This window comes from Vipera ursinii, assembly GCF_947247035.1.
Source record: "Vipera ursinii genome assembly, chromosome: 3".
NCBI classification, from domain to species: Eukaryota; Metazoa; Chordata; class Lepidosauria; order Squamata; family Viperidae; genus Vipera; species Vipera ursinii.
Window position 1 is genome coordinate 71,685,155 of NC_139516.1, and position 24,727 is coordinate 71,709,881.

A 24,727-nucleotide genomic window follows, 5' to 3' on the forward strand; every position below is an offset into this window, starting at 1 on the left:
CATTTTGAAGTCTATACAGAGTGGAGGTAAAAACCCACTAAGTATTTAATGTGATAGCATTATTTCAGAATACAAAAAAAAACCTGCATATGGAGTTTTTATATTCACATGTGATTTAATTTATCCTTTCCTGCTTTGGGGAAGCCTAGGGATAATTCCAATCCAAAGGATATCACTAGGCAGAGATACAAGTATTAGAGATGCATTCTATTTGACTGCCAATGCTGAACTACACAAAGCTCCCACTGCAGCTATACAAATGTGGCTTAGAAGTGCACATTTTGTACTGAATTATGCATTAGAAAAGCATGGTCACAGCAAACTATTTAAAAGAAATCTAAACAGGGTAGCCTGCTTTATTTTTTGTTCAAAAATAAATATTTTCACATGCCAATAAAGAATTGGGTTTGACAGTACATCTATCAGGCTTATTGTTTATTACTGGAGTAGTGTAATTATGAATTGCATTTCATAATTACACTTGTGATTGCTTGTAAAGGTGAAATTACAAGAAAGCTTTCCCCTTCCAATGCTAACATATACACTCATTATGGATTTTAAGTGTGAAATACTTTTGGAGAGTAAAAGAACTAATTAATGCTTAAAACTGTTGAAAATCAACAAGGCACAGAAATAGCACTGATTGCTAATTTTGAAAAAAAAAAGAAGAATTTCTATTCTAAAGCCCTTATAAACCTAGGTCATATACACATTTATTATTCAAGCTGCTCTTTTGTGCTCGTGGCAGTCTGAGGCTAAACTTCAAGAAAACATGTCTGGACTGAGACACTGTGGCAGTACTTTGCAAATTATTCAGTCTGAAGTATAGGCTACCACCTCCTCCCTTTGAAAAAAATCCTCTGCCCTCCCACCTTTCTGTTCCAGGAAAACAGTGTCCAATTATTTTACTTCTTCCTATCAGTTCTTCCTGAGATGCATAATTCTATATATGTATAGCCTTGGTGGAGCAGTGGGCTAATGCCTCCTTAAGTAACACCAGCTGCCTGCAATTAGTGCAGGTTCGCATCCGACCAGGCTCAAGGTTGACTCAGCCTTCCATCCTTCCGAGGTAGGTAAAATGAGGACCCAGATTGTTGGGGGCAATTAAGCTGACTTTGTAATAATGCCGCTTGGGGTGTGTGTGAAAGCCCTAATAAGCAGGCATATACATAGAATGAAGGCTACTGCTAAGCTTGTAAGCCGCCCTGAGTCTTCGGAGAAGGGCGGGATATAAATGGAATTAAAATAAAATAATAAAATAAAATAAATCTATGACAGACAAACCAACACTAAAAAAATATGGTTCATATGTGCCCTGAAATACATACTGTATATATATACAAGCATAATCACCACCTTTAAAATTCAGTTTTGGTCACCACATTATAAAACAGATGTTGAGACTTTGGAAAAAGTGCAAAGAAGAACAACTGAGATGATTAAGAGCCTGGATAAAAAAGCATATGAAGAATGGTTGCAGAAATTGGGTATGGCCAGTCTAGAAAAAAGAAGGACTAGGATTGACATGATAGCAGTATTCCAGTATTTGACGGGCTACCACAAAGAAGAAGGGGTCAACTTATTTTCCAAAGCACCAGAAGGCAGGACAAGACACGATGGATAGAAACTAATTAAGAAGAGAAGCAACTTTGAATTAAGGAGAAACTTCCTAACAGTGAGGATAATTAACCAGTGGAAGAGTTTGATTTCAGACGTTGTGGGGACTTCATCACTCTATGTTTTTAGGAAGAGACTGGACAGTCACTTATCTGAAATGGTATAAGGACTCCTGCTTGAGCAGAGGGTTGGACTAGACCTCCAAGGTCCCTTCCAGCTCTATTCTGATTGATTGAAACATTTATTTTTTTTTATAAATAATTCAGTATAGCAAACATGCCTAAATACTACTTCTTCTTTCTATTTTTCTCACAATAACAACCCAATGAGGTGGATTGGGCTGAGGGAGAGTAACTAAGCCAAAGTTATCCAGCCAGTTTTTCATGCCTAAGACAGGACTAGAATTCAGTTTCCTGGTTACTATCCTGGCACCTTAACTACTAGACCAAATTGACACTGTAATTAATCTAAGTGAAAGATTTTACTGCTACCAAAACAACCACCTGTAAATACCAATAAAGGAAATTTCACATGGATTGATCTAAAGAGATAGTGATTGTGGCTCAATATTCTGCATAAGCAATTTGCGTAAGGACGTAACTATAAAAACATGCTGCCTCTTAAAACATTTTAATATAGGCTTTAATAAAGACTTAAAAAAAAGAATTGAGCTATAAGCCATAACCACAACAGCTTTCTGCAGTCACTCAATTCATAGTTAGGCACAATTGAAATATACTGTATATTGTTAGTTGTTATATGAGAAGAAATAGAGGCAATAAAAATGGTCTCCAGGGGGGTGGGTACACTGTAATATTTGTATTTTTATATTGTTTTTATTTAGACTTATATGTATTATGTTTGTATGATTTGTATTTGAATAAAATTAATTTAAAAAAATAGTTATGCAAATGTCTTCTTAATATAAACTTTTGCCCAATAAAAGCCTTGGCATCCTAATGAAAGAAAAGAAAATCAAAAATTTATTTTTTTCCCTTCAGCAAAAAAATAAAAAAGCCATATCCAGCTTTTTATCAAGTAGAAATGAATTTGCCCTTTTCTCAAATCAAGCCATTCTGAAAGATAGTTGGGTTATGCTTCTAATATTCTTCAGTAGTGAAAGACTGCATCAGACAACTTGAGGGCATTCATCTGACTGGGATTTTATCTTGGAAAGAGCTCTGAAGCAAGGAAACCATCTGACAAGTGCAATTTTTGTCACAATTTTTCTTCAATGCAGTCATTCTTTCAGCCATAGCCTTAAAAGAGTGGCTCCAAATGTGTTTTATATCAGCCTTTCCTTCCCTCTCTCATTCACTCGGACACCAGCACAGACCATTTCATATGATGCCTATCTAAGTTGCTTTTCATTCTGCACTGGGAAATGTAGAGCAAATATTTATGCATTAAATGGCTATTCTTTTAAATTATTTCTTTGTTATGTTCAATAAATGGAAGTAAAGATTTCTTTTTAAAAAAGATTCAGACTTTTTCTGAACATGGTCAGAAAAAGTGGGGGGGAAGTAGGTTGATTTTTAAACAGAGTATTAAGTATATTGGAAAAAATATATTGAAAAAAAAGTTTATATATTAAGTATATTTTAAAAAGTGAAAGTTTCACCTGTCCAGTCATGTCCAACTCTAGGGAACAGTGCTCATCTCTGTTTCCTAGCCTAGAGTGCCAGCATTGTTTTAAGACACTTCTGTGAGCAGCATGACTATATGCCAAGGAGCACAGAATGCCATTATCTTCCCACCAAAGTGGTACCTGTTTATCTACTTTCATTTGCATGCTTTTGAACTGCTAGGTTGGCAGGAGGTGGAACAAGAATAGGAGCTCACCCTGTCATGCTGTACTTGGGTCTCAAACTGCAAACTTTCCAGTCGACAAGCCCAGCAGCTTAACTGCTAGGTCACTGCAAATTCCAGTATTAAGTATATTACCAGTATTAAGTATATTAAATAATAATTATCAATATTTTTACTCTGCCAGCTGCATTTGTGATAACATATTTTACACTATTGGTAAAAGTAGCTGCAGACATAAGTGAGAAGACATTCTTGTTGCCATTCAAAGAATAAGGTTAGCTTAAAACAGGGGTGTCAAACTGCCATCCCGCGGGCTGGATGCATCATCTGGAAGCCACGCCCATCCCATTGTTGGCAATGGCAAAACCACCCAAAACATTGCGCAACGTCACAAGACGTCGCAAGTTTGACATGTCTGGCCTAAAAGAAAGCAAACTGTAGATGGATAATTAGAAGTGTTTTTACTGACATAAAAAGGGACGCAGTGGCTCAGTGGGTTAGGACACTGAGCTTGTCGATCAGAAGGTTGGCAGTTTGGCGGGTCAAATCCCAAGTGCGACGTAACAGAGTGAGCGCCTGTTACTCATCCCAGCTTCTGCCAACCTAGCAGTTTGAAAGCACGTAAAAATGCAAGTAGAAAAATAGGGACTGCTATGGTGGGAAGGTAACAGCGTTCCGTGCGCCTTTGGCATCTAGTCATGCTGGCCACATGACCATGGAGATGTCCTCAGACAAGCGCTGGCTCTTTGGCTTTGAAACAGAGATGAGCACCAGCCCCTAGAGTCGGAAACGACTAGCACGCATGTGCAGGAGAACCTTTACCTTTACCTTTTACCTTACTGACATAAGATAGAAAATAACTACTTTCAATGTAGAGCAGAAAAACAGAGGCATATGACACATAGAGTTTGCCTGTCCCTGCCTTGATAGCCTGTACGTGAGACAGAGCAAACCAGCAGTATGGATATGCCCTACTTGGTGAACCAGACATTTCAGATACCATTCCTATGTATGATAAGTTGCCTAACGTTATAGATAAAAATAAAATAAATTTCCGCACTGAATTCCATAATAGTCAAATATTGTATGAATTAGATCAAGTGTACGGACAATAAACATATATCCAACTAAGTGACACATTGCTAAAGATGTTTTTCAACTATGTGTAAAATTTACAGACAGCTGTTAAAACAGAAATGCTGTATAACTGTTGCACAGCCTATTAGGATTCCAAGAGGCATGCAAAATCAATACAAATGTAATCTAACCCCTCCTTACCTTCCCCAAAGAAAACAGTGATATGCTTCTCAAAACCCTCAAAGGTTGCAGCTGAGATCCTACTGATGGGCATTACATACTTCAGGAATCACATTTCCTTTCTCCTTTTCTTCATTGGCCCTTTTGTTCATTCTTTTCTGTACTTCGCAGCAAGTTCCTTCAATACAAAAACTTATTAACACAGCGGGATGTGATGATATAAAGGAAGAAGCAGAAGAAGAAATACAAATAGGTTAAACTCAATCACATAAGCTGTAAAGCTTAAGAGTGGGTATTCAGAATGCCTACATTTTTCTTAGCAGTGCTTGCATGTGCTGCCACCTAATCTGTTATGCCCTCTGCAGTCATTATAGACTACTTAAAGAATTTTTCAAGGTCACGTATCATTCAGTTATCAAAACAACATGTCCAATATAACAGCAATCCACAATTTCCCAGGCTGTTGATCTTCTGAATTGATTAATGTATGATAAACAGCACCTTGTAGGGCATGTGTGCATTTCTCTGTGTGTGCACAACTCTCACATATGTCCAAATCATTATGGAAACCCTTCACTGGAATCAAGAAGATGCAAAGTACAAATCCAAGCAGTTATTTTATTCTCTGGTAGAAAATATATGGTTATTCCACCAAGTATGTCAGAATCAGGAACACAAACATTGTTTAGTTAAAGTTCAGTGTAAAATATATTTTGTTTATTATTTTTGCGTTTCATCACAATAGTGTATTATGTGTCTCAAGATCTGAAGAGATGGTTTCAACAGAGCAATACATTATTAATTAATTATTTGCCACTCAAAGCAGTCCTCTAGGCTCCATTTGATTCTGCTAGGACCACATGTCTGCATATACTGGACACTGCACCAAAACAGCAAAATCATAGATTTTTTTTTCCAGTCTGCAGATTTCTCTCTCTCTCTCTCTCTCAATCTCAATCTCAATCTCAATCTCTCAATCTCTCTTATATCTCTCAATATAAGGAAATTAATGTACTCTCAGAATATTTTTGCTTGGATTTTTGCTAGTGCATACTATAGTAGTATAACATAAAGCAAAACAAAAACAGTAAAATCTATGTACTATGTTATAAAATTCTATATACTTTAACTATATAATGTTAAATATTACAAAAGCCCTGTTCTGGTGCAACCAGTAGCTTTTGGAAATAAAATACAATCCAACTTATTGTTCCTCTTCTATAATTGCTCATCCAGACTGACACCGCTCCATTCTGATACCTATTAACCAACTTCATAACATAGCCAGAGCTAGGCAATTGCATTTCCCACATTGTCTTTAATTTATTCTCTTCTCATCCTAATTTGGTCTGGCTCCTGCACTAGAGGAGCAAACACAGAGGCATGGTATCCCAAAGCGTATTAGGTTAAGGGAACAGTGATTTCAGTGTCCATCGGCCTTATGTATTTCTCTGACACAATGGGATTACTACTCCATTAGCTAACTTCAACCAAAATATCAGCTTATGTTTTATCAGAGCATTTTTTTTCAGGCAGAATGATCTACTCAAAATTGGCTCAACAAAGCTCCACTCTCTATGCTGATTATTTGTGAAAAACAAAACAGTTGTTCAATTATTACCTTTAGGTTGACATCTAAAACAGTGCCATCCATTTACTCCCACATTTTTTAGATATCTTTATCCCATTTTTTTTATATGCATCTCAAGGCAGTAAACGTACGATTACTTTTTCCTCCTCCTATTTTTCCCACAGCAGCAACAACAACAACATTGTGTGTGGAGTTGGGCTGAGAGAGAGTGATTTTAATCATTTTTAACCTGAGAAAATATTGTGCACATTAATGTGCCTACCAAAGAATCCAACACAAAGCAGAAAATTCTAATCCACTAAATTGATGGCACATATCTGGCAAGTTTTGCATTCATTATTGCAATGAACTGTAAGTAGGATCGAAAACACAATATTATGTGCATCACAGTGCATCATGCTGTCACCCAGGGATATTTGTATTTTTTTTAACTTAAAAAGAGCCTCTTTTAGGATTATGTATTTCCAACATTATCTACCTGCACTTATGAATATGATCACCAAATTACAAATGTTGCTTGTGAAACCAAGCAACAATTAAAGCCATCTAGCATTTCTAATTAAAGCCATCTAGCATTTCTAAGTCTAATTATATATGATGTATTTATTAATATATGTTATGATTAGATAGGTACTTGCATTTTCTTCATGTGCTGTAATAACTATATAAAGGCCTTTGCTAAATGCTGTTAATATCTCACATGTTTACTATATTCACATAAAAGGACTAATAGGTTATTTTCAGAACCATATGTGCATTGGGAACAGTGGCCATAATGATAATTAACAATGAACTAAAAATGCAGAGATGAAGCCTTAACCTTGAGATAGCAGAACTAAAGCAGTAGTTCTTAAACTGTTTCACCCAATTACCCTTTTCCTAGTCACAAATAATGTCATTGCTCCCGCTAAAAAAAAAAGACCCTGTTTTTTACCCAGTTTCTTGGCAACCACATTCCCAAACTGGATCTTCAACTCACAAACCTGAAGGTGAAAATTGTTTCATTTCCCTGGGATATGCCCAAGTTACCCCCTTAAGGGTAACCACCCCGACTTTTAGAACCACTGAATTGAACCACAATATTAAGGGATGCGGTGGCTCAGTGGGTTGGGATGCTGAGCTTGTTGATCAGAAGGTCGGCAGTTTGGCGGGTCAAATCCCGAGTGCCGCGTAACAGAGTGAGCGCCTGTTACTCATCCCAGCTTCTGCCAACCTAGCAGTTCGAAAGCACGTAAAAAATGCAAGTAGAAAAATAGGGACCACTCCGGTGGGAAGGTAACAGCGTTCCATTCGCCTTTGGCGTCTAGTCATGCTGGCCACATGACCACGGAGACATCCTCGGACAAGCGCTGGCTCTTCGGCTTTGAAACAGAGATGAGCACTGGTCCCTAGAGTCGGAAACGACTAGCACGCATGTGCGGGGGAACCTTTACCTTTACCTTTTACTTTATTAATTATTTACATTGTTACTAGAAACGTATTAGTATGTGCCATGTATTTCTTGTTCCTTTGAAGTATATAAACACCCACTTCGCTCAACATGTTCTGGTACATGGGCTTTATAATTAAAAATGTTGCTTAAGTTTCCATTTAAAAAATTCAAAAACAAATAAAAGAAGATTAATGTTATATCTATCGTTAATTTGAGAAAAATGGGAAGGGAACTAAAACAAATGCTAATTGTTATAAAAACGCGGTAGATTTTTGGAAATAATTAACTTTGTTGCATAAAAACTAAAGCAACATTCTGCAGGGGGTTTTTTTTCTCACATTCATGTGCCAAAATAATAGCAGCTCTGTATATTTTCACAAAGAGCCCCTTAGTAGGGCAAACTTCTAGGATCAAACCTAATTGGAGTCCTATGGAGCACAGATATGTATTTTCCTATAAAATGAAAATTAAATGCAGAAAACTCACAAACTAATAAGAACCCCTTCTATTGTTTGTTTTATTTGCAAGATTTTAACCCTGGCTTATCAGCCTAAATGTCTCAGAGTTACTATCAGAGCATAACATACCCAACTAATTTACACATTAACTATTAATGTATTTAATGTTTTTCAATGCATATTGTGAAATGGTTATTAGTATATTCATTACATTGAACAGTATACAGATAGTGTCCAAGTTGGCCATTGTCTTTAGTGACAGGTCTAGGTGGAGTTGGATGAAGTGATTTGGAGAGCTGACTTGCCCTTTCCATTCATTGACATTCCAAAGCGAACACTGCAATAATTAGCAAAGTCTCTAGAATATGGTCAATAATTCAATGTAAAAGGAAAGCAATGTGAGCTTTTGAAAGAGGTGATTCTAATTGTAAAACATGAAAAACAAAACAGTATTTTCATAATTGTTGTATGTACTACATGCATAATGTTTATTCTGTCAATTACTTTAATATAAATAAATGTATTTTAAAAATGGTGGAATAGTGTTCTTTCCGTAACTAAGCAACCAACATCAACATCTACAAAGGGGCCTACTTGCAAATCAGTATTATCAGTAATACTCATCTATACAAGTTATAAGACAGGACTGGAATTCAGTTATAGCAAAATATCAAAACTAAGTTCCATCACATGTTGTTAGCTTTCTCCAAACTGTTACCTTTCACATAATGAATCTTTTGTTAAAAAAATTCCTAGACAGCATGAATGTTGGTCACAGAAGTTGGGAAATAGTAGGAATTAAGTACCATTATATTGAAAAAATAAAGGTTGAGAAAGGGTACTTTAAATGAACAGGCACATTCAGTCCCAAAAGCAAACATGTTGTTATTAGATTTCCATTTCCCTAATATTATTTCATTCTTCATTATTCAAAACAGTAAAATCATAATTACATATTAAGCAGTAGGAAACCAAATATTTTGCAATGTTTAAGTAACTCAATCACTTGTGTTGGCAGAAAATGTAGAATAGCTCAATATGTAGCTCAATTGATATTTCTTAAAGAGGTTAAATTTATAGCAGGTAAAGGACTTCATTTCACTATAATTATTGGTATTGAGATTGTAAATATTATATTAAAGCAATAATCCCCAATAGAGAGAGATTACCTTAGAAAATTAACGACATATAGAAGTAAAACACCTTAGCTCATTGACAGAAGGAATAAAGCTAGTTAACTGAAATTAAATATAGTATTTGTGTATGATGTGATTATAATTACCTATAAGCATCACAAGTAGGTTGTGATATATAATATGGATTGTGAATCTGAAATATTCTGTATTTTTAAAACAATGATTTGAATTAACAATTTAGCAAATATTCTTCCAGTCTTATGCTACAAACGTAGTTATGCTTTCTCTAAAACATCCTGGTGAAGGGTATACAAATTGTCCTCAACTTACAACAATTTATTTAGTGATTATTTGAAGTTACAATGGCATTAAAAAAAGTAATTTATGACTGTTTTTCACATTTACAACCATTGCAGCATCCCCACGGTCACGTGATCAAAACTGATGCCTGACTGACTCATATTTGTGATGGTTGCAGTCACCCGGGTCATGTGATCACCTTTTGCAACCTTCTGAGAAACAAAGTCAATGGGGAAGCCAGATTCACTTAACAAACGTGTTACTAATTTGACAACTGTAATGATTCACTTAACAATTGTGGCAAGAAAGGTAAAATGGGGCAAAAACCCATTTAACAAATGTCTTGCTTTATCAGCAGAAATTTTGGGCTCAGTTGTGGACGTAAGTTGAGGACTACTTGTAGTTTCTTTTGATTAGACAAAAAATTGTAATATTTCGGGGGAAGGGAGGGAAAATCAGTGTTGGAATATGGATTATTCAATGTTCCATATTAATTTTTTTTATTAGATCTGGAGAAGATGTGAAATATACAATGTCTATCAGGTAGAGCTTAGCTATTTAGCTATTGTATGTATGTTAGATGTTACATTTTTTGGTGTAATGAAATAAGGGAAATTGGGGTTGTGAATATTATTTGGGATGTTAAAGGCTAAATTTGAATACTATAATTAAAATCAAAATTAGGCAAAATCTAATCACAGGACATGGATATATTTTATCGAAATTGGATTGACAAATCTTTTAACTGACCATGCTATTCTTAGAAATTTATTAGTTTAAACATGTTGTATTAAGAGCCTTGGTGGAGCAGTGGGCTAATGCCTCCTTAAGTAACACCAGCTGCCTGCAATTAGTGCAGGTTCGCGTCCCACCAGGCTCAAGGTTGACTCAGCCTTCCATCCTTCCGAGGTAGGTAAAATGAGGACCCAGATTGTTGGGGGCAATTAAGCTGACTTTGTAATAATGCCGCTTGGGGTGTGTGTGAAAGCCCTAATAAGCAGGCATATACATAGAATGAAGGCTACTGCTATGCTTGTAAGCCGCCCTGAGTCTTCGGAGAAGGGCGGGATATAAATGGAATTAAAATAAAAAAAAATAAAAAAATAAAAAAAAAATGTTAAGGGAAATAGAGAAGGATGTTTTGATAATGTAACCTGAATTATGTACTAAAAACTCTGTTACTGAGTCTCTGATTACCCAGTCACCATAATGCTTTCTAAATATACAGATCTTAAACTGGAAAACCAATAAAACTTGTTTTTGTTTTTTTTAAAGATCTGGAGAAGAGCCATACTTAAAGATACATTGATTTCAAGTGAACACTATTAATTGTGGGTCACCCGAGGTTCTTATTGCCGGGGGAAAAAATGTAACAGTGGTTTCTCCTTGAAAAGCAATGCATCAATGACTTTGGATACAAAGCTGGGGAAGATATATTCTGTATTATGAATATTATGAAATATGAAAAAAGAAGGCAGAATGAATAAAGTTGGAATAAGCAGGCAGTTTGCAAACCTAATCAATAGGGGGTCAAACATTTTAAACTGCAATCAATCCAACCATGCAGTTCAATTTCTAACAGGTTGATTCATTTAATAAAACAAATTAAAACATAAATCTTAAATTGCAGAACTGATGTACAAAATGTATAAAAGCTATATTTTCCCAGTACTTCAATAAGTCTAAATGATAATTGGACAAAAACTAAAAATATTGTGCTTTTTAAAAAATAAATACATATTGTAGCTTGTCCGTTGCTTTTATATAAAATATTTATCATCACAAATATTTTTGAGAATCAGAATAGAATAGGAAGGGACCTTGGAGATCTTCTAGTCCAACCCTCTGTTCAAGCAAGAGACCCTATACAAGTGGCTATCCAATCTTTTCTTTTCCAGACCTGAGATTTCAGGTGAAAACTGAGCAGCAGTTCTGCCTAGTTTGTAGATTCATTAGTCAACAATTACAAATAAAGAGAAGGTATATCTGTATGTAGCATTCCATATTTATCAACAAGTGAACTAGAATTTTGCTAATGGACACCCAGAACTTGTTTTTTGTAAAGCTCACACATCAGGAAAAAAAATCACACTTGTGACAAACAGATTCATTCAACAGCTTGCAAGATGGTTTAGATAACAGCTGGTATGACGGCTGTTCTATGGTAACAAATCAAAAAGCTTCTCCAGTTTTTCTTTAAAGGGAGCAAGTTGCCTCTGTATGTATGTGCTTACGTTTGTGCAAAACACGCACACAAAAATCTATCTATCTATCTATCTATCTATCTATCTATCTATCTATCTATCTATCTATCTATCTATCTATCTACCATCTATCTATCTATCTGTCATCTACCTTCGATATTTTCTGTTATCAGAGAAAGAAAGGCATAGCATTTATTATCCGATGGTAAGGAGACCAGCTTATGCTGTACCAGACACACAAGAAACAGGGGTATAAGACAAAAAAAGCTTCAAGCAAAACAAAAAAATATATCTTAAAAACTCTCGCACTTATTCATAAGGACTACCTCCATCTAGATCCAGTTTGGGATCCAATGTAGTTTCCTTGATACAAACATTAACACTACTTGTGACAATACATACATACATATATACATACATACATACATACATACATACATACATACATACATATATATATATATATATATATATATATATATATATATATATATATATATCACAACCAAAGTGAAATAGTCAAGTGACATCCCAAAATGCCCTTTCTTCGTGACAATCCTTGGCTAAATTCCCAAATGTCCCAGTAATGCAGCTAAGCTAATTATATTACTACTTCTTTCTCAAAAGCAGGAAGTCATAGAGTTTGATTTATTCTGCATTAATGTATGTATGTATGTATGTATGTATTTGTTTGTTTGTTTGTTTGCCATGCATCTTATGATAGTGTAACTCTGGGCAGCTTACAGTTACATCCTAGTTAAAACAAAATTGTTAAGATCAAACCTTAAAACCAATGACACATGGGGAAGATGGGGGTGGAGTGGGGTTGAGGTGGGATCTGTTATTACTCGATCAGCACCTCCATTGTTCCCCCATTGGGGGCCCAAGTCAAGTGGCACAGCAACCTCTTTGGGCCCTTACAAAAAGATAGGAGGGTTGGGGCCAACCTCACATCGGGGGGGGGAGATGTTCCAGAGGGCAGGAGCAACAGCAGAGAAGGTCCTCATCCTTGACCCCACCAGCTGGAATACTTGGGCTGACAGGACCCATAGCATGCCTCCATCTGCTGGCAAGAGTGGTATGGGCCAATCCCAGTGGGATGAGACTATCCCTCAATTAACCTAGACCCATGCCATGAATGACTTTAAAGGTGATCATCAACACCTTGAATTGATGCAGACTGGTAACCAGTGCAGCTCTCAGAGCAGTGATGTCATAGGGGGCATTCTTAGGATCCCAAAAACTACCCATGCTGCTGCATCCTACTTCAGTTTACTGCAGATATTTTGGAATTAAATTCCCATCAGTGTCAGACACCAGAACCCATTATGACTCTGGGATTATAGACAAAAAACTAACTTTAAGGTACTAGATTGACCACCTCTGTTTTTTTCAAATATAAAATGATATTTTCAAATATAAAATGCTATTTCCAAATACAGGACATGCAAAGGTGCTTCATGTTTACAAATATGACTGAGCCATATTTGGATCAGTCATTCATCTAATATAGAAAACTTCCTTTTTAACACTCAGCCTATAGTACATTGTCATAAACAGGACCCAAATGTGAATATTTCTATGAGGGATTTGAATAAAATAATATTTTATCTTATCCAAAAGAAATGATAGCTTACAGAACATTACCCTACCTAAATAATCTATGTAGCCATAATAAAAGTGAACCCATAACTTATATATGATTATGCTTCATAATTTAATTAAATTTAGGGAGGCTATTATTTTATTATTTTTACTTTTTTATTATCTTATGTTTTTATTTTTATATCGTGTTTTTATTTCCTGTAAGCTGCCTTGAGCCACCATGAGTGAATAGGCGGCAATATAAATTTTCCGAATAAATAACTTTCAAAGAAGCATATTGAAATTAATGCACAAATCCCCAAATTTGTTCACAAAGAAAAATGTTCAACAACATTCAACAATATTTAACAGGAGTAACTAATTTAGGAATAAATGAAAGGAAATATTTTATTTTTCTGATAATTGATGGAGCTCAAGGCTGATTTTATTAATTCACAAAATTGTTGTAAACTACAAAGCAGAACAGTCATGAAGTTATCATACCTGCAAATGTCAAAAGTCGAGTTTAGTTTGGAAAGACAGGTAAATATGATTTAAGAGTGGATTCATTGGTATAACTTATCACTGGTATAGCTTATCACTGGTATCTTTAGAAATTCAAGAATTTCTCCAGTACGTTTCAAGAGAACAAGACCACTAATCTTCCTAGCTTCCTACAAAGTATACTTCCTACAAAGTATTCCTCAACACCTTCAGAGGTTTAAATGCATTGAAAGAGGGAATTTGTGTGTTTATAATACCTATGCTAGCCACTCTGATTGAGCTATACCGCTTCTCTAAAGGCAGGATTACCTAAAGTTCAGTAAGGTCTTCTATCTATAAATGATTTGCTTTTATTTACTTTAAATACAGTTGATTTTACAGTAATCCTAAATAACATATTTCTTCATTTAATATTTTTTATAGTTACTGTAGGAAACTTATTATAATGTTAAAAACCTGGGGTTGTAGTCAATGAATTGAAGTGTATATTAGAGAACTACAGGTTCAATTTCCAGGTGTGTATTTGTTAATTGGCAAATATCTGACAGGAAGATAACTTCCCTAAATAGCTTCTTAGCTTTGGCAAAAAAAAAAATCAGAAATGTTGCACTGTAAACTAGTAAAAGATAAGTAAGTAGTAAATATTTCCACAATTCCACAAACATGAATCAAATTGAGTAACTTCCACTGCAGCCTCTTCAAGTAGTAAAGAAATTCCTGTGGATTTTTCTTCATTAGTCATTGCCGACTATAGAGGCAGTGCTAATCTCCGTTTCAAGGCCACTGAGCCATTCCCCCAGTCATGTGGCCAGCATGATGTCATGGAGCACTTGTTACCTTCACAACTATTTATGTACTTGCATTTGCATGCTTTCAAACTGGTAGATTGGCAGGAACTGGAGTGAGGATGGGATCTGTGGCAGTCGGTTCTCAAACCTGGTCTGCCAGCTTTCTAGCTGACTAGCCCAGCATCTTAACCACCACATCATCTTCAGTTAGTATATCATACAAAAGGACTCGTGACGTTGAGTGCCAAATATTTGTATATTCATGTACGATTCTCTTTATAATCTATTTAGGATGAAATATCAATTCCTGAATATTTTTTAAAATTTTTATCTACAGTAGCATTTTTAATTTAAATTGTTAGAAATAAATCTCTCCTCAAAATAAAATGGTATTCAGAATTTCCAAGTTATATCTGCTAGCTTTATGAGAAAAAAGTACACAATCAGGCTAATCAAAATAGATAGCAAGTAATTTAAAATATTTGGTATACACATATAGTATATACAAAAATATACAATGAAAAGCAGGCAAAACTAGAAAATATGGTTACCCTTAGTTTATGATTAATCTTTAACCAAAAGGTTAAGGAAATTGGTATTAGAAAGAAAAAAAATCCCACAATATTCTAAGGAAACACATATTACTGCTTTTTAGGATTATTTCAAATGCGATGTCCAGAATAACATAGAAAAAGAAACTTTACTTTCTCCTGCTTTTAAAATAGAGTCCATTAAAAAGGTAAAGGTAAAGGTTCCCCCGCACATGCGTGCTAGTCGTTTCCGACTCTAGGGGCCGGTGCTCATCTCTGTTTCAAAGCCGAAGTGCCAGCGCTTGTCCAAGGCCGTCTCCGTGGTCATGTGGCCGGCATGACTAGATGCCAAAGGTGCATGGAATGCTGTTACCTTCCCACAGTAGTGGTCCCTATTTTTCTACTTGCATTTTTACATGCTTTCAAACTATATATAGTAAGAGCCTTGGTGGAGCAGTGGGCTAATGCCTCCTTAAGTAACACCAGCTGCCTGCAATTAGTGCAGGTTCGCATCCCACCAGGCTCAAGGTTGACTCAGCCTTCCATCCTTCTGAGGTAGGTAAAATGAGGACCCAGATTGTTGGGGGCAATTAAGCTGACGCGGCACTCGGGATTCGACCCGCCAAACTGCCAACCTTCGGATCAACAAGCTCAGCGTCCTAATCCACTGAGCCACCGCGTCCATTAGGCTTTGTTTAATCATTGAAAAATAATTGACTACAATTTATTAAATGATATCAATTAACAAAAATTGTGAATTCATTTTAAGAATTTTAAGAATTAATTTCATTATGAACAGTGCCATTGTATTTAAATAATTCATTCTACATTCATTTTGTTGAAGAAAATCAACTTAAAAACCATTGGTTGAAAAGCTATGATCAGGTTTGTAACTGATCAGCTTGAAAATAACTGAAACATAAGAGTCTCTGAAGTAAAAACCCAACATTCAAAATCTGTATGACTAATGTTTACTAAACATTACTTCTGAGCATAGCCTTGCCCAGAAGAAAATCTTATTAGGTTATCTTAAATAACCTATTATGTTAAATTGGGGACACTTCAAAATATTAAATCATACTTTATATATAGATGCTTTTATGGGTTCACATTTTGCTCATTTGAACAAATTTTGCAAATTTCATTTTAAGGATATGCACAATTTATGCCTGCATCAGAAGCTTACAAATCTTATGGTGATGGAAATGCAAAATATATTCCTTTAAATCAAAGTAGTATTAAATAAATCAGCATCCATCAGCCATCATGTTTCTAGACTTGTTACTTTTAATTAGTGACAGTAAGAAATACCTTGGGAAAGTATTTCAAAAAGTAATCTAACACAAAATATAAAACCAGAACAATCTTTCTAAACCAATTGTCTCCAAATGTGTTAAGCTTCCATTTCTAAAATTCCCAGAAAATTGGACAATACTTAATTGTAACTATAACTTGTATAAGAATATCAGAAAAGATGTAACATAGAGATTTCTTTTAGAAAAGACTCCAAAGGTAGTTAAGTTTACTTCATTGCTATTGCAATTAAATGATTTGGGAACAAAGTTACATTGCTGTTCAATGCATTTTTTTGTGTGTGAATTTAGGCATACAAGAAAAAATATTTGCAATAATGATGGAAGAGAGTGAATAAGTGTATATATTGAAGATCCTCAAAGCGCAATGCATTTTCTTCTGTTCACTAATGTATCCCATTATTGAGTTTCATTCAGTGGATTCTAATCCCATTATAGAGTGAACTGGTGGCTAGGAGAAACAAGTTTATTTCTTTATAGCAACAGATTGCAGCTATTGTCTGGTTGAGGAGTAAGGAAAGACATGGAAACACCGCTGATATGGGAATAAATCCTTTTCTTACTTTCTATAATGAGGTTTTCTTGGATACAGTAATTTTCAGATATTGTTTTTGTTTTTCACTTCATTTATTTAAATTCAGTAAGAGAAATTGTAAACTGAACTTGTTTTGTCAATTTCACAGGTTCAACATTGAGTCTATATTAAGTTACAGGCAATGACACTTATACAAAACGAAGATCAGGAAAAAGCCTAGCATTCATATCCTTGGTTGGTCATGCATACACCACCTTGATGTTGGCAGTAGGAAGATCTAGTTTGTAATCCACCTAAGACAGAGCAAGCTTCACTCTTCCAACTTCTCCACTTCTTCTTGTATCTTATTGTGATGGAAGGATCATTGAACATAGAACTCTATTTCTCCTTATGCTATGACTGTCCTCCAAATTACTGTTTAATAAACAGACCGAACTGAAACTTGTAACCTACTTCTTTTATGTAAACCTTTATTATTATATATTAATAAGCACACTGTAATCTAACTTTATTTATTTATTTATTTATTTATTTATTTATTTATTTATTTATTTATTTATTTTAATTATTTAATTTAATTAATTAATTTATTTAATTATTTATTTAATTTATTTAATTTTTATCTTGCCTTTGTTACTTTATAAGTAACTCAAGGTGGCAGAATACTCCTTCTTCTCCTGTTTTTCCCACAACAACTCACTGAGGAGGGCTAGGCTGAGAGAGAGTGTCTGACCCAAAGTACCCAACTGGCTTTCATGGCTAAAGTGGGACTAAAACTCACAGTCTCCTGGTTTTCAGGCCAGTACCTTCACCACTACAACCATTGTTTTAATTGCTTCTTTGAACAGAAAAGCTGGGTCAAAATGTTTTTTTTTATTAAAGAGTTTTACAAAAACAAAATTTTGCAATATATCCCCAAATCCCCAAATACAATAATCATATTCTAAATAAAAATTATGCATAATATACAATTAACAAAATTCATAATGCGCTTTAACTCTCTTTTAACATAACTACAAACAACGTACCAATAACAATATCCCACTAAAATCTACTCATAAGCTAAATGGTACTTTTTAGTCCCATATTTGTTTTGAATATAATTTATCCATCTCCTCCAAACTGAAATATATCTTTCCTGTGAATGATCCTTCAGATAAGCAGAAATCTTAGACATTTCTGCAAGATTCGAAACTTTAAACACCCATTCTTCTACAGTGGGCAAACTATCCTTCTTCCAATATTGTCCCACCAGTAACCGTGCTGCCGTTATCATGTTCAACATCAAGTTAGTTTCTTTAACATCACAATCTACAACAATGCCCAATAAAAACAATTGCGGGGAAAACTTTATCTTTCTCTTAAAAATCTTTTGAATGTTCCACCAAATTTTAATCCAAAAAGCTTTTATATTTCTACAAGTCCACCACATGTGAAAATAGGTAGCTTCTAAACTACCACACCTCCAACATTTAGACTGTAAATTAGGATACATGTTGGACAGCTTCTTGGGATCCAGATGCCATCTATAAAACATTTTATAAAAATTTTCTCTTAAATTTTGAGCCTGGGTAAATTTAACATTTCTGACCCAAATTATCTCCCAGGTGTCCAACGAAATTGGTTCCTGAATATTTTGTGCCCACTTTATCATGCAGTCTTTAACCAGTTCCGTTTCCGAATCGGAAACGTTAATACCCTTCTGCCATTGATCAAGGTTGGCATCCTTTTTCAATATAGGTATCATCTGAAACAGAAAGAGAAACTTTGGTAGAACATTCATTTTAACAACTGCAATTCTTCCCAGTAATGATAATTGTAATTTTTTTCAATTATTTAAGTCCCTTTGTACCTTCAACCATAGTGTTTCATAATTATTCTTATACAATTTTACATTTGAGGCTGCAATATATACTCCTAGATATTTAACCTTCTACACTATTTCAAAACCTGTTAATTTAGATAACATATCCCTTTCACTCATAGATAAATTCTTGGATAATATCTCAGTCTTATTACTATTCACCTTAAACCCAGAAACCTTACCATACTGAGTTATAATTTCCATCAAGTCTATAACCGACTGTAACGGTTGGGATACTGGGTCAAAATGTTGAAAGCAAAATGCACGTGCCCACTATAAATTTAATTAGGATGACCCAGAGTATATAAATATGCCTAGTTACATTTTTACTATTATACCAGTTTTTTTTTAAAAAAAGGATTTTGACATTTCATCAGCCTATAATAAAATGTTAATGTCAATTCAGGTTTTCAGTGAAACCATCATCTAGTAAGAATGTCTATGAACCAATTTTCCAGTCCACCATGTTGAATCACTTATAGAATTTTAGCCTTTTTCCTCTGGTGCCTCTGGATGTGTTGCAATTATAATTTTCCAAATTCTCAGCATGGAGGCCTATAGCTAAACTTCATCAGAATGAGGAATGTTGCTTAAAAATGGTAAGCTGTGCTGCAAATCTATGGTTACTCAACTCCTTTCTTTGTAAATTAGAATTTATTTCAATTCTATTCAGTTCTGCTAAGTGTTGGGTTGCTATTCAGCCCTACAAAAACAAAGCTATGTGATTCTTGACATGTTTATTCAGAAACACATTGCACTCTGTTCAGTAGGGCTTCCTATTCAACTGGGCTGCGGCCTTTATGAGAAGCTAGGAAGCAGCTTAACCTCTAAAATAAAATAAGACTCCAATCTACACTTCTAACATAAAATGCCACGTCACCAAATTTTATTCTTCTTGGGGCATTTGAGAAATCATACAATTAAGGTAATGTAGTGAATTAAGGACAAAGTTTGGCACAAAATTCCACTAATAAGTTACCTGTTTTAAACACTACTTTTGAGGAAACAAATTACTGCCAGTGCATAACTGCAAAGACATTTATGTAAATGTCAGTATGACATACCTAAAAAGTTCTGCAAGAGTTCTGCTATTGGTAATAAAATAATTAAAAGCACCAGTATACTGTATCTCTTTAACATAACTATCTTTTTTATTAAACAACCAAACTGCTGACTCAAACCACCAGAATGACTCAGAGATTCAGCATTTTCAAACAGATCCTAATTACTTGTTACCAGCAGACATATAGCTTTATAATTAGAGGTATCCCAATTGGTTGAGTATGCACAGCATCTCTTTCCATTTGATACAATTTGACCCTGAATAGAGAAAAAACAAACTGCCTATGAATGCATGCTATATAATCAGTTAAGTTCTTTTTAATGCACAGAACCTCAATATTGAAAAGAATTGACATAATATGCCCTTGTGCTTATTACCTTTCTTTCTGCAAACCAAATATATTTAATCTAAAATTGTATAGAACAATTGAAATAAAATATGTTCGTCTGAATAAAATAACAAATCTATAAAACAGTTGTAATATCCATTCTTTCTTCCCTTTTCATATTTGCAAGAGATTGCTTAAGGTGTTATTAATGTAAACTTGAAGGTTTGAAGGATTATTTTTAATTTAAGCTGTCCCAGTCACAATTACAAGAAATCATTGGTAAGTCTGTATCTGATAGTTAACAACCAGTTTTGTCACAAAATTGATCTCACATAAGTCAACTCTGCTTTCACCAGAAATACAAAAGAAGATATAAGTGTACAAAAGATTCAATTTCTTAAGAAACATCCAAGCTTTATAACAGCTTTAATATTGCCTTTTCTATTTATACTCAGTTGCTTGGGGTGTTTTTTTTAATGAAAATTGTGTAGTCTCACTGGTATCTTTTCTTTCAAAAGCTGTTACTCATGCTCTCCAAAGTATGAGATGAAAATGATTGCTTGACCCTAAAATGCCAACTGCATTTATATAATATATTTAGCTTCACAGCAGTACTAAAGGAATACATATGTTTTAGTGACAGAAGCATAATCTAGTGATCCAAAGGCACGATCAGTGGCTTAGTTTAAATGTAAAGTTCTTGAGGATGGAAGTGGATTGAAAGGCTTTTTAAGGATTTTCACTTAGCACTTTTTTAAGTTCTAACCTCAACAGAAAATTCAGCTCATCAACTCTGATCCATGGCTGTCTTTACATTGGAAGTACTGTAAATAAAGAGACCAAGGTTGCATTTACTTTCTGTCTGTAGCAGAGGAAACCCAAGAACAGTACATTCCAATATATTCTAAAACCATGGAGTGTAACTATAGCATATTACCACAGATGAAAAATGTGTCAACCAGCAGTGCATAGACACTGAATGTGTTCTCAGCCTCAGCCAGATGAGAACAGCCTGAAAAATAAATAGGGATGGGCTGACAATTTCAGAATTTGAAACAATGAAGAAATACCTTCTATGTTCTTCTAACTTTTGTTGGGGAGGGATAGTAAGAAAGGACTGGCAATCCATGCCGAAAGTAAGGCTTCTGATCAAGTTACCGTACTTACTTTATGTACCTGCTTCACCCAAAGCAAGCAATATCTTATAGCCATGCTGTTTCTGCTCAAACTACTGCAGAAGACAACCTCTGAATGTTTAAGATACGAACAGCATTTTTTCCACTTGATATTATTAATATCATAAATAAATAATAACAAAACCTGTTTCCTCCCCCCCCAGGACTAGTTTAGAAACACAGAAAATATGCCAGCTAAAACTTATAGTGAAAGGATTGGGTGAGTGGGTAGCTGGGTGGGTATTGGCCTGAAGATTTAATGAACTCAAAGCAGTTTTTTTTAATTATAGAGGAAATAGATCTACTATTGGTGAATAATCTTCTGTTACCATGTAGAATTCAAAAGCCCCTTCAAAAGAAATCAGTTGCTCAATACAGGCAGCCTTCCAATGGTATTTAAACAAAAAACCCCAATTCACTTAATAGTCTAGCCTGGTTTATTCCCCTCTCTGTGTAAAAAGTCTTTGGTTCTATGCCAAGGATGTTAAGCCACATGTGTGCTTCTCAAGGAACTGTTATTGCTGAGCAATACTCTATACAGGCACAGGAAGGTTGCACTGCAGATCCTGTTACATGAAAGCATCAGGCAGTCTCCCACAGAAAGTAATTTGAACATCAGTCATTTCTATTCCAACTTCCATCAACAAACTTAGCATTCTAAGAAGGAAATCAGAACCTTTCAATGCATCTGCTGCTTAAGTTTATATATATATATATATATATATATATATATATATATATATATATATATATATATATATATATATATATGAACCCTTCAGATTCTGCCGCAACAAGTTATCTATTATACTATTTTCTATAGTTTCAAAATATTCAATAATTGAGTGCTGGGCATTCTGCATTTCTTAGATAAGTGACAGTCCAAGTTCTTAAATCATCTTTCGGGGGGGAGGGGGGGAAGCTCTAAAAGAGAGTTAGTTTCCTCTATTCTGCAGGCTCAGTTCGGAGCTGGTTGGAACAGCCCAGTTATACAATTATGTAGCACATACATCTCTGCTCCGGGAAAAACAGCAGTAGCTAAGCCAGTACGTTCTGCACCGGTTAACCCTTATTACTACGGTTCCATCCCGAAATCAAATCTCTCAAAACATACACTTCCCAAACGGTCATGCCTGGATGCATGATCCTGCTGCACTAGCTGTGTGTTAATGCAGCAAAGATCCGGTTGGGACATTCAGCCGAGGGAAGGGAAGGCAGTTCTTTCGCATCACACGCAGGTCGGAACTCCGGGTACCAGCAGAGCGTTTCCCTCCCCAGAGAAGAAAGGGTCGCACAAAAGGCTGGCACTGCACTGCAGCCGCTTTGCTTGCCATGCTACAAATGGAGGGGGGGTGGGTGGGAAGTGGAGATGGACGGGTGGTGGTGGTGGAAAGGGGGGGGGGGTAAGCTGCTCTCCTATGAGCCCTTACGGCTTTCAGAGCTTACCAGGGGTGGGAGAAACATGCCTTAGGAAGAAGCTGCAAACTCATTCCAAGGAAAGAGCTGACTGCGTAGTAGCATTTCTCTTTCTCTCTCTCTCTCTCTCTCTCTCTCTCTCTCTCTCTCTCTCTCTCTCTCTCTCTCTCTCTCTCTCTCTCTCTCTGTGGCTGCTGGGGGGAGGGGGGGAGAGAGAACAGGGGATTCCACCGAGCACAACAAGGAGATGCTTCCAAAGTTGAGCTAAAAGTACCACCGAAAGGGGGGGAGACTATCAAAAGAGAGAGGGGGGGCATAGAGGAGCGCTTCTGCACCCTCTGGAGAGGCAGGGGGAGGCGATTGGAGAACAGGCAGGGAGTGGGCTCGCAAATGGGGCGGCAAGCGACACCCACCCTTCGACGGGGAGGGGGGACTAGTTTGAAAGTAGAAGGAAGCCCCCCCCCTCTTCTCTTCTCTTGCCGGCCAAAGGCTCTGGCTCCAAACGGCTTGGCCCATTTGGGTGGCGCAGATCTGGGAGGCAGAGTAAGAGCCTCAGCTTCCCCGGGGAGTGTGTTTGTGTGTGTGTGTGTGGGGGGGGGGAAATGAGCTACGCCAGTGCATGTGGAGCTTCCACGCAACGCCAACACCGAGACCTGGGGACGGCTGGGGGGGGGGGTAAAGAGAGAAGCAGAGGGAAGGGAGCGCTCCAAACCCAACCCGGCCAAAGCTTCCCGCTGGATGGGAGGCTGAAGCGAGTCCTACCTCAGCACCGCCGTGTCCCCTTTCCGGACCACCAGGTTCTCCACAGCCGTCCCGGGGAAGTCTACACTTTGGCCGGCGGGGAGACAGGAGGGCAACAAGCAGCAGAGGCTGAGCAGCACCGCGGCCAGCCACTGGTTGGAGCAACAAGCGCCCTGGACCAGGAGCATCACGTCCATGCCCTCGCGAAGGCTGCGCTCCGGCTGGCGGCTCTAGTTCCGCGTCGACCCCGGCGAAACGGGCGGGCAGGCGCGAAGGCAGAAAGCAGCCGCCTTCCTCTGTCCTGGCCAAGCTGCGCGTCCTCCTCTTCGCCTCTCCGCCTCTCTTGCTCCCGCTGCCGCCTCTTGGCTTTCTCTCGCTCGCTCAGCTTCTCGCTGGCCGCGTCCGGAGCGTGTCTAGTCTCGGGTGTCTCGCACACCATCTAGCGAGGAAGGAAGCGCGCGGGAGAATGAGCCAGCCAGAGAAGCGGCGGCGGCGGCGGCGGCGGCAAACAGCGGCGGCAGCAGCAGCAGCGGCGGCAGCAGCAGCAGACGGACCCCAGGCTCAGAGCCGGTTGCCATGCAGCCGTTTCCGTAGCAACTTGTCCTGGTGGCTGGTGCTGGTGGTGCTGGAGCTGAGGAAAACCGGGGGGGTGGGGGTGGGAAACGGCGAATGGGAGGGGGGAAGAATGTTTGTGTGTGTGTGTGTTGTGTGTGTGAGAGAGAAATGCATACACAAACGTAGACACATCTCTCTCTCTCTCTCTCTCTCTGTGTGTATGTATGTATATATGTGTGAGTATGTATATATGTGTATATGTGTGTGTGTAATACACACACACACACACACACACACACACACACGTAATCTCAAAGGGGAAGCAAAAAGAGAATGAACTACCAAGATAATAAGAAAGAGCCAATTTAAAGGCATTGATTGTCGCCAGATTCAGACACCAAACTGCACCAACCTGCAAAGGAAGGGCAGGCATACACAACCTGGTTTTTTTTTTAAAGTTACTCTCTCCTTTTTTGTTTCTTTTTATTCATTCAAAACGAAACTTCCTCTGTTAACACACAAGCAAA

The 24,727-nt window shown here is 36.8% G+C and overlaps 1 protein-coding gene across 1 annotated transcript in view; it reads right to left on the reverse strand.

Moving 5' to 3' along the window:
• The window catches only part of NEGR1 (neuronal growth regulator 1), a gene marked incomplete at its 3' end in the record, with an annotated part of 549,603 nt that extends 525,714 nt beyond the window's left edge, over window positions 1-23,889 (reverse strand). Inside the window, exon 1 of the mRNA XM_083360472.1 lies at window positions 23,667-23,889. Coding sequence (XP_083216598.1) covers window positions 23,667-23,842 — 176 coding nt within the window. The 5' untranslated portion in view covers window positions 23,843-23,889. The remainder of the gene's footprint in view (window positions 1-23,666) is intronic.
• Window positions 23,890-24,727: the final 838 nt, after the last annotated feature.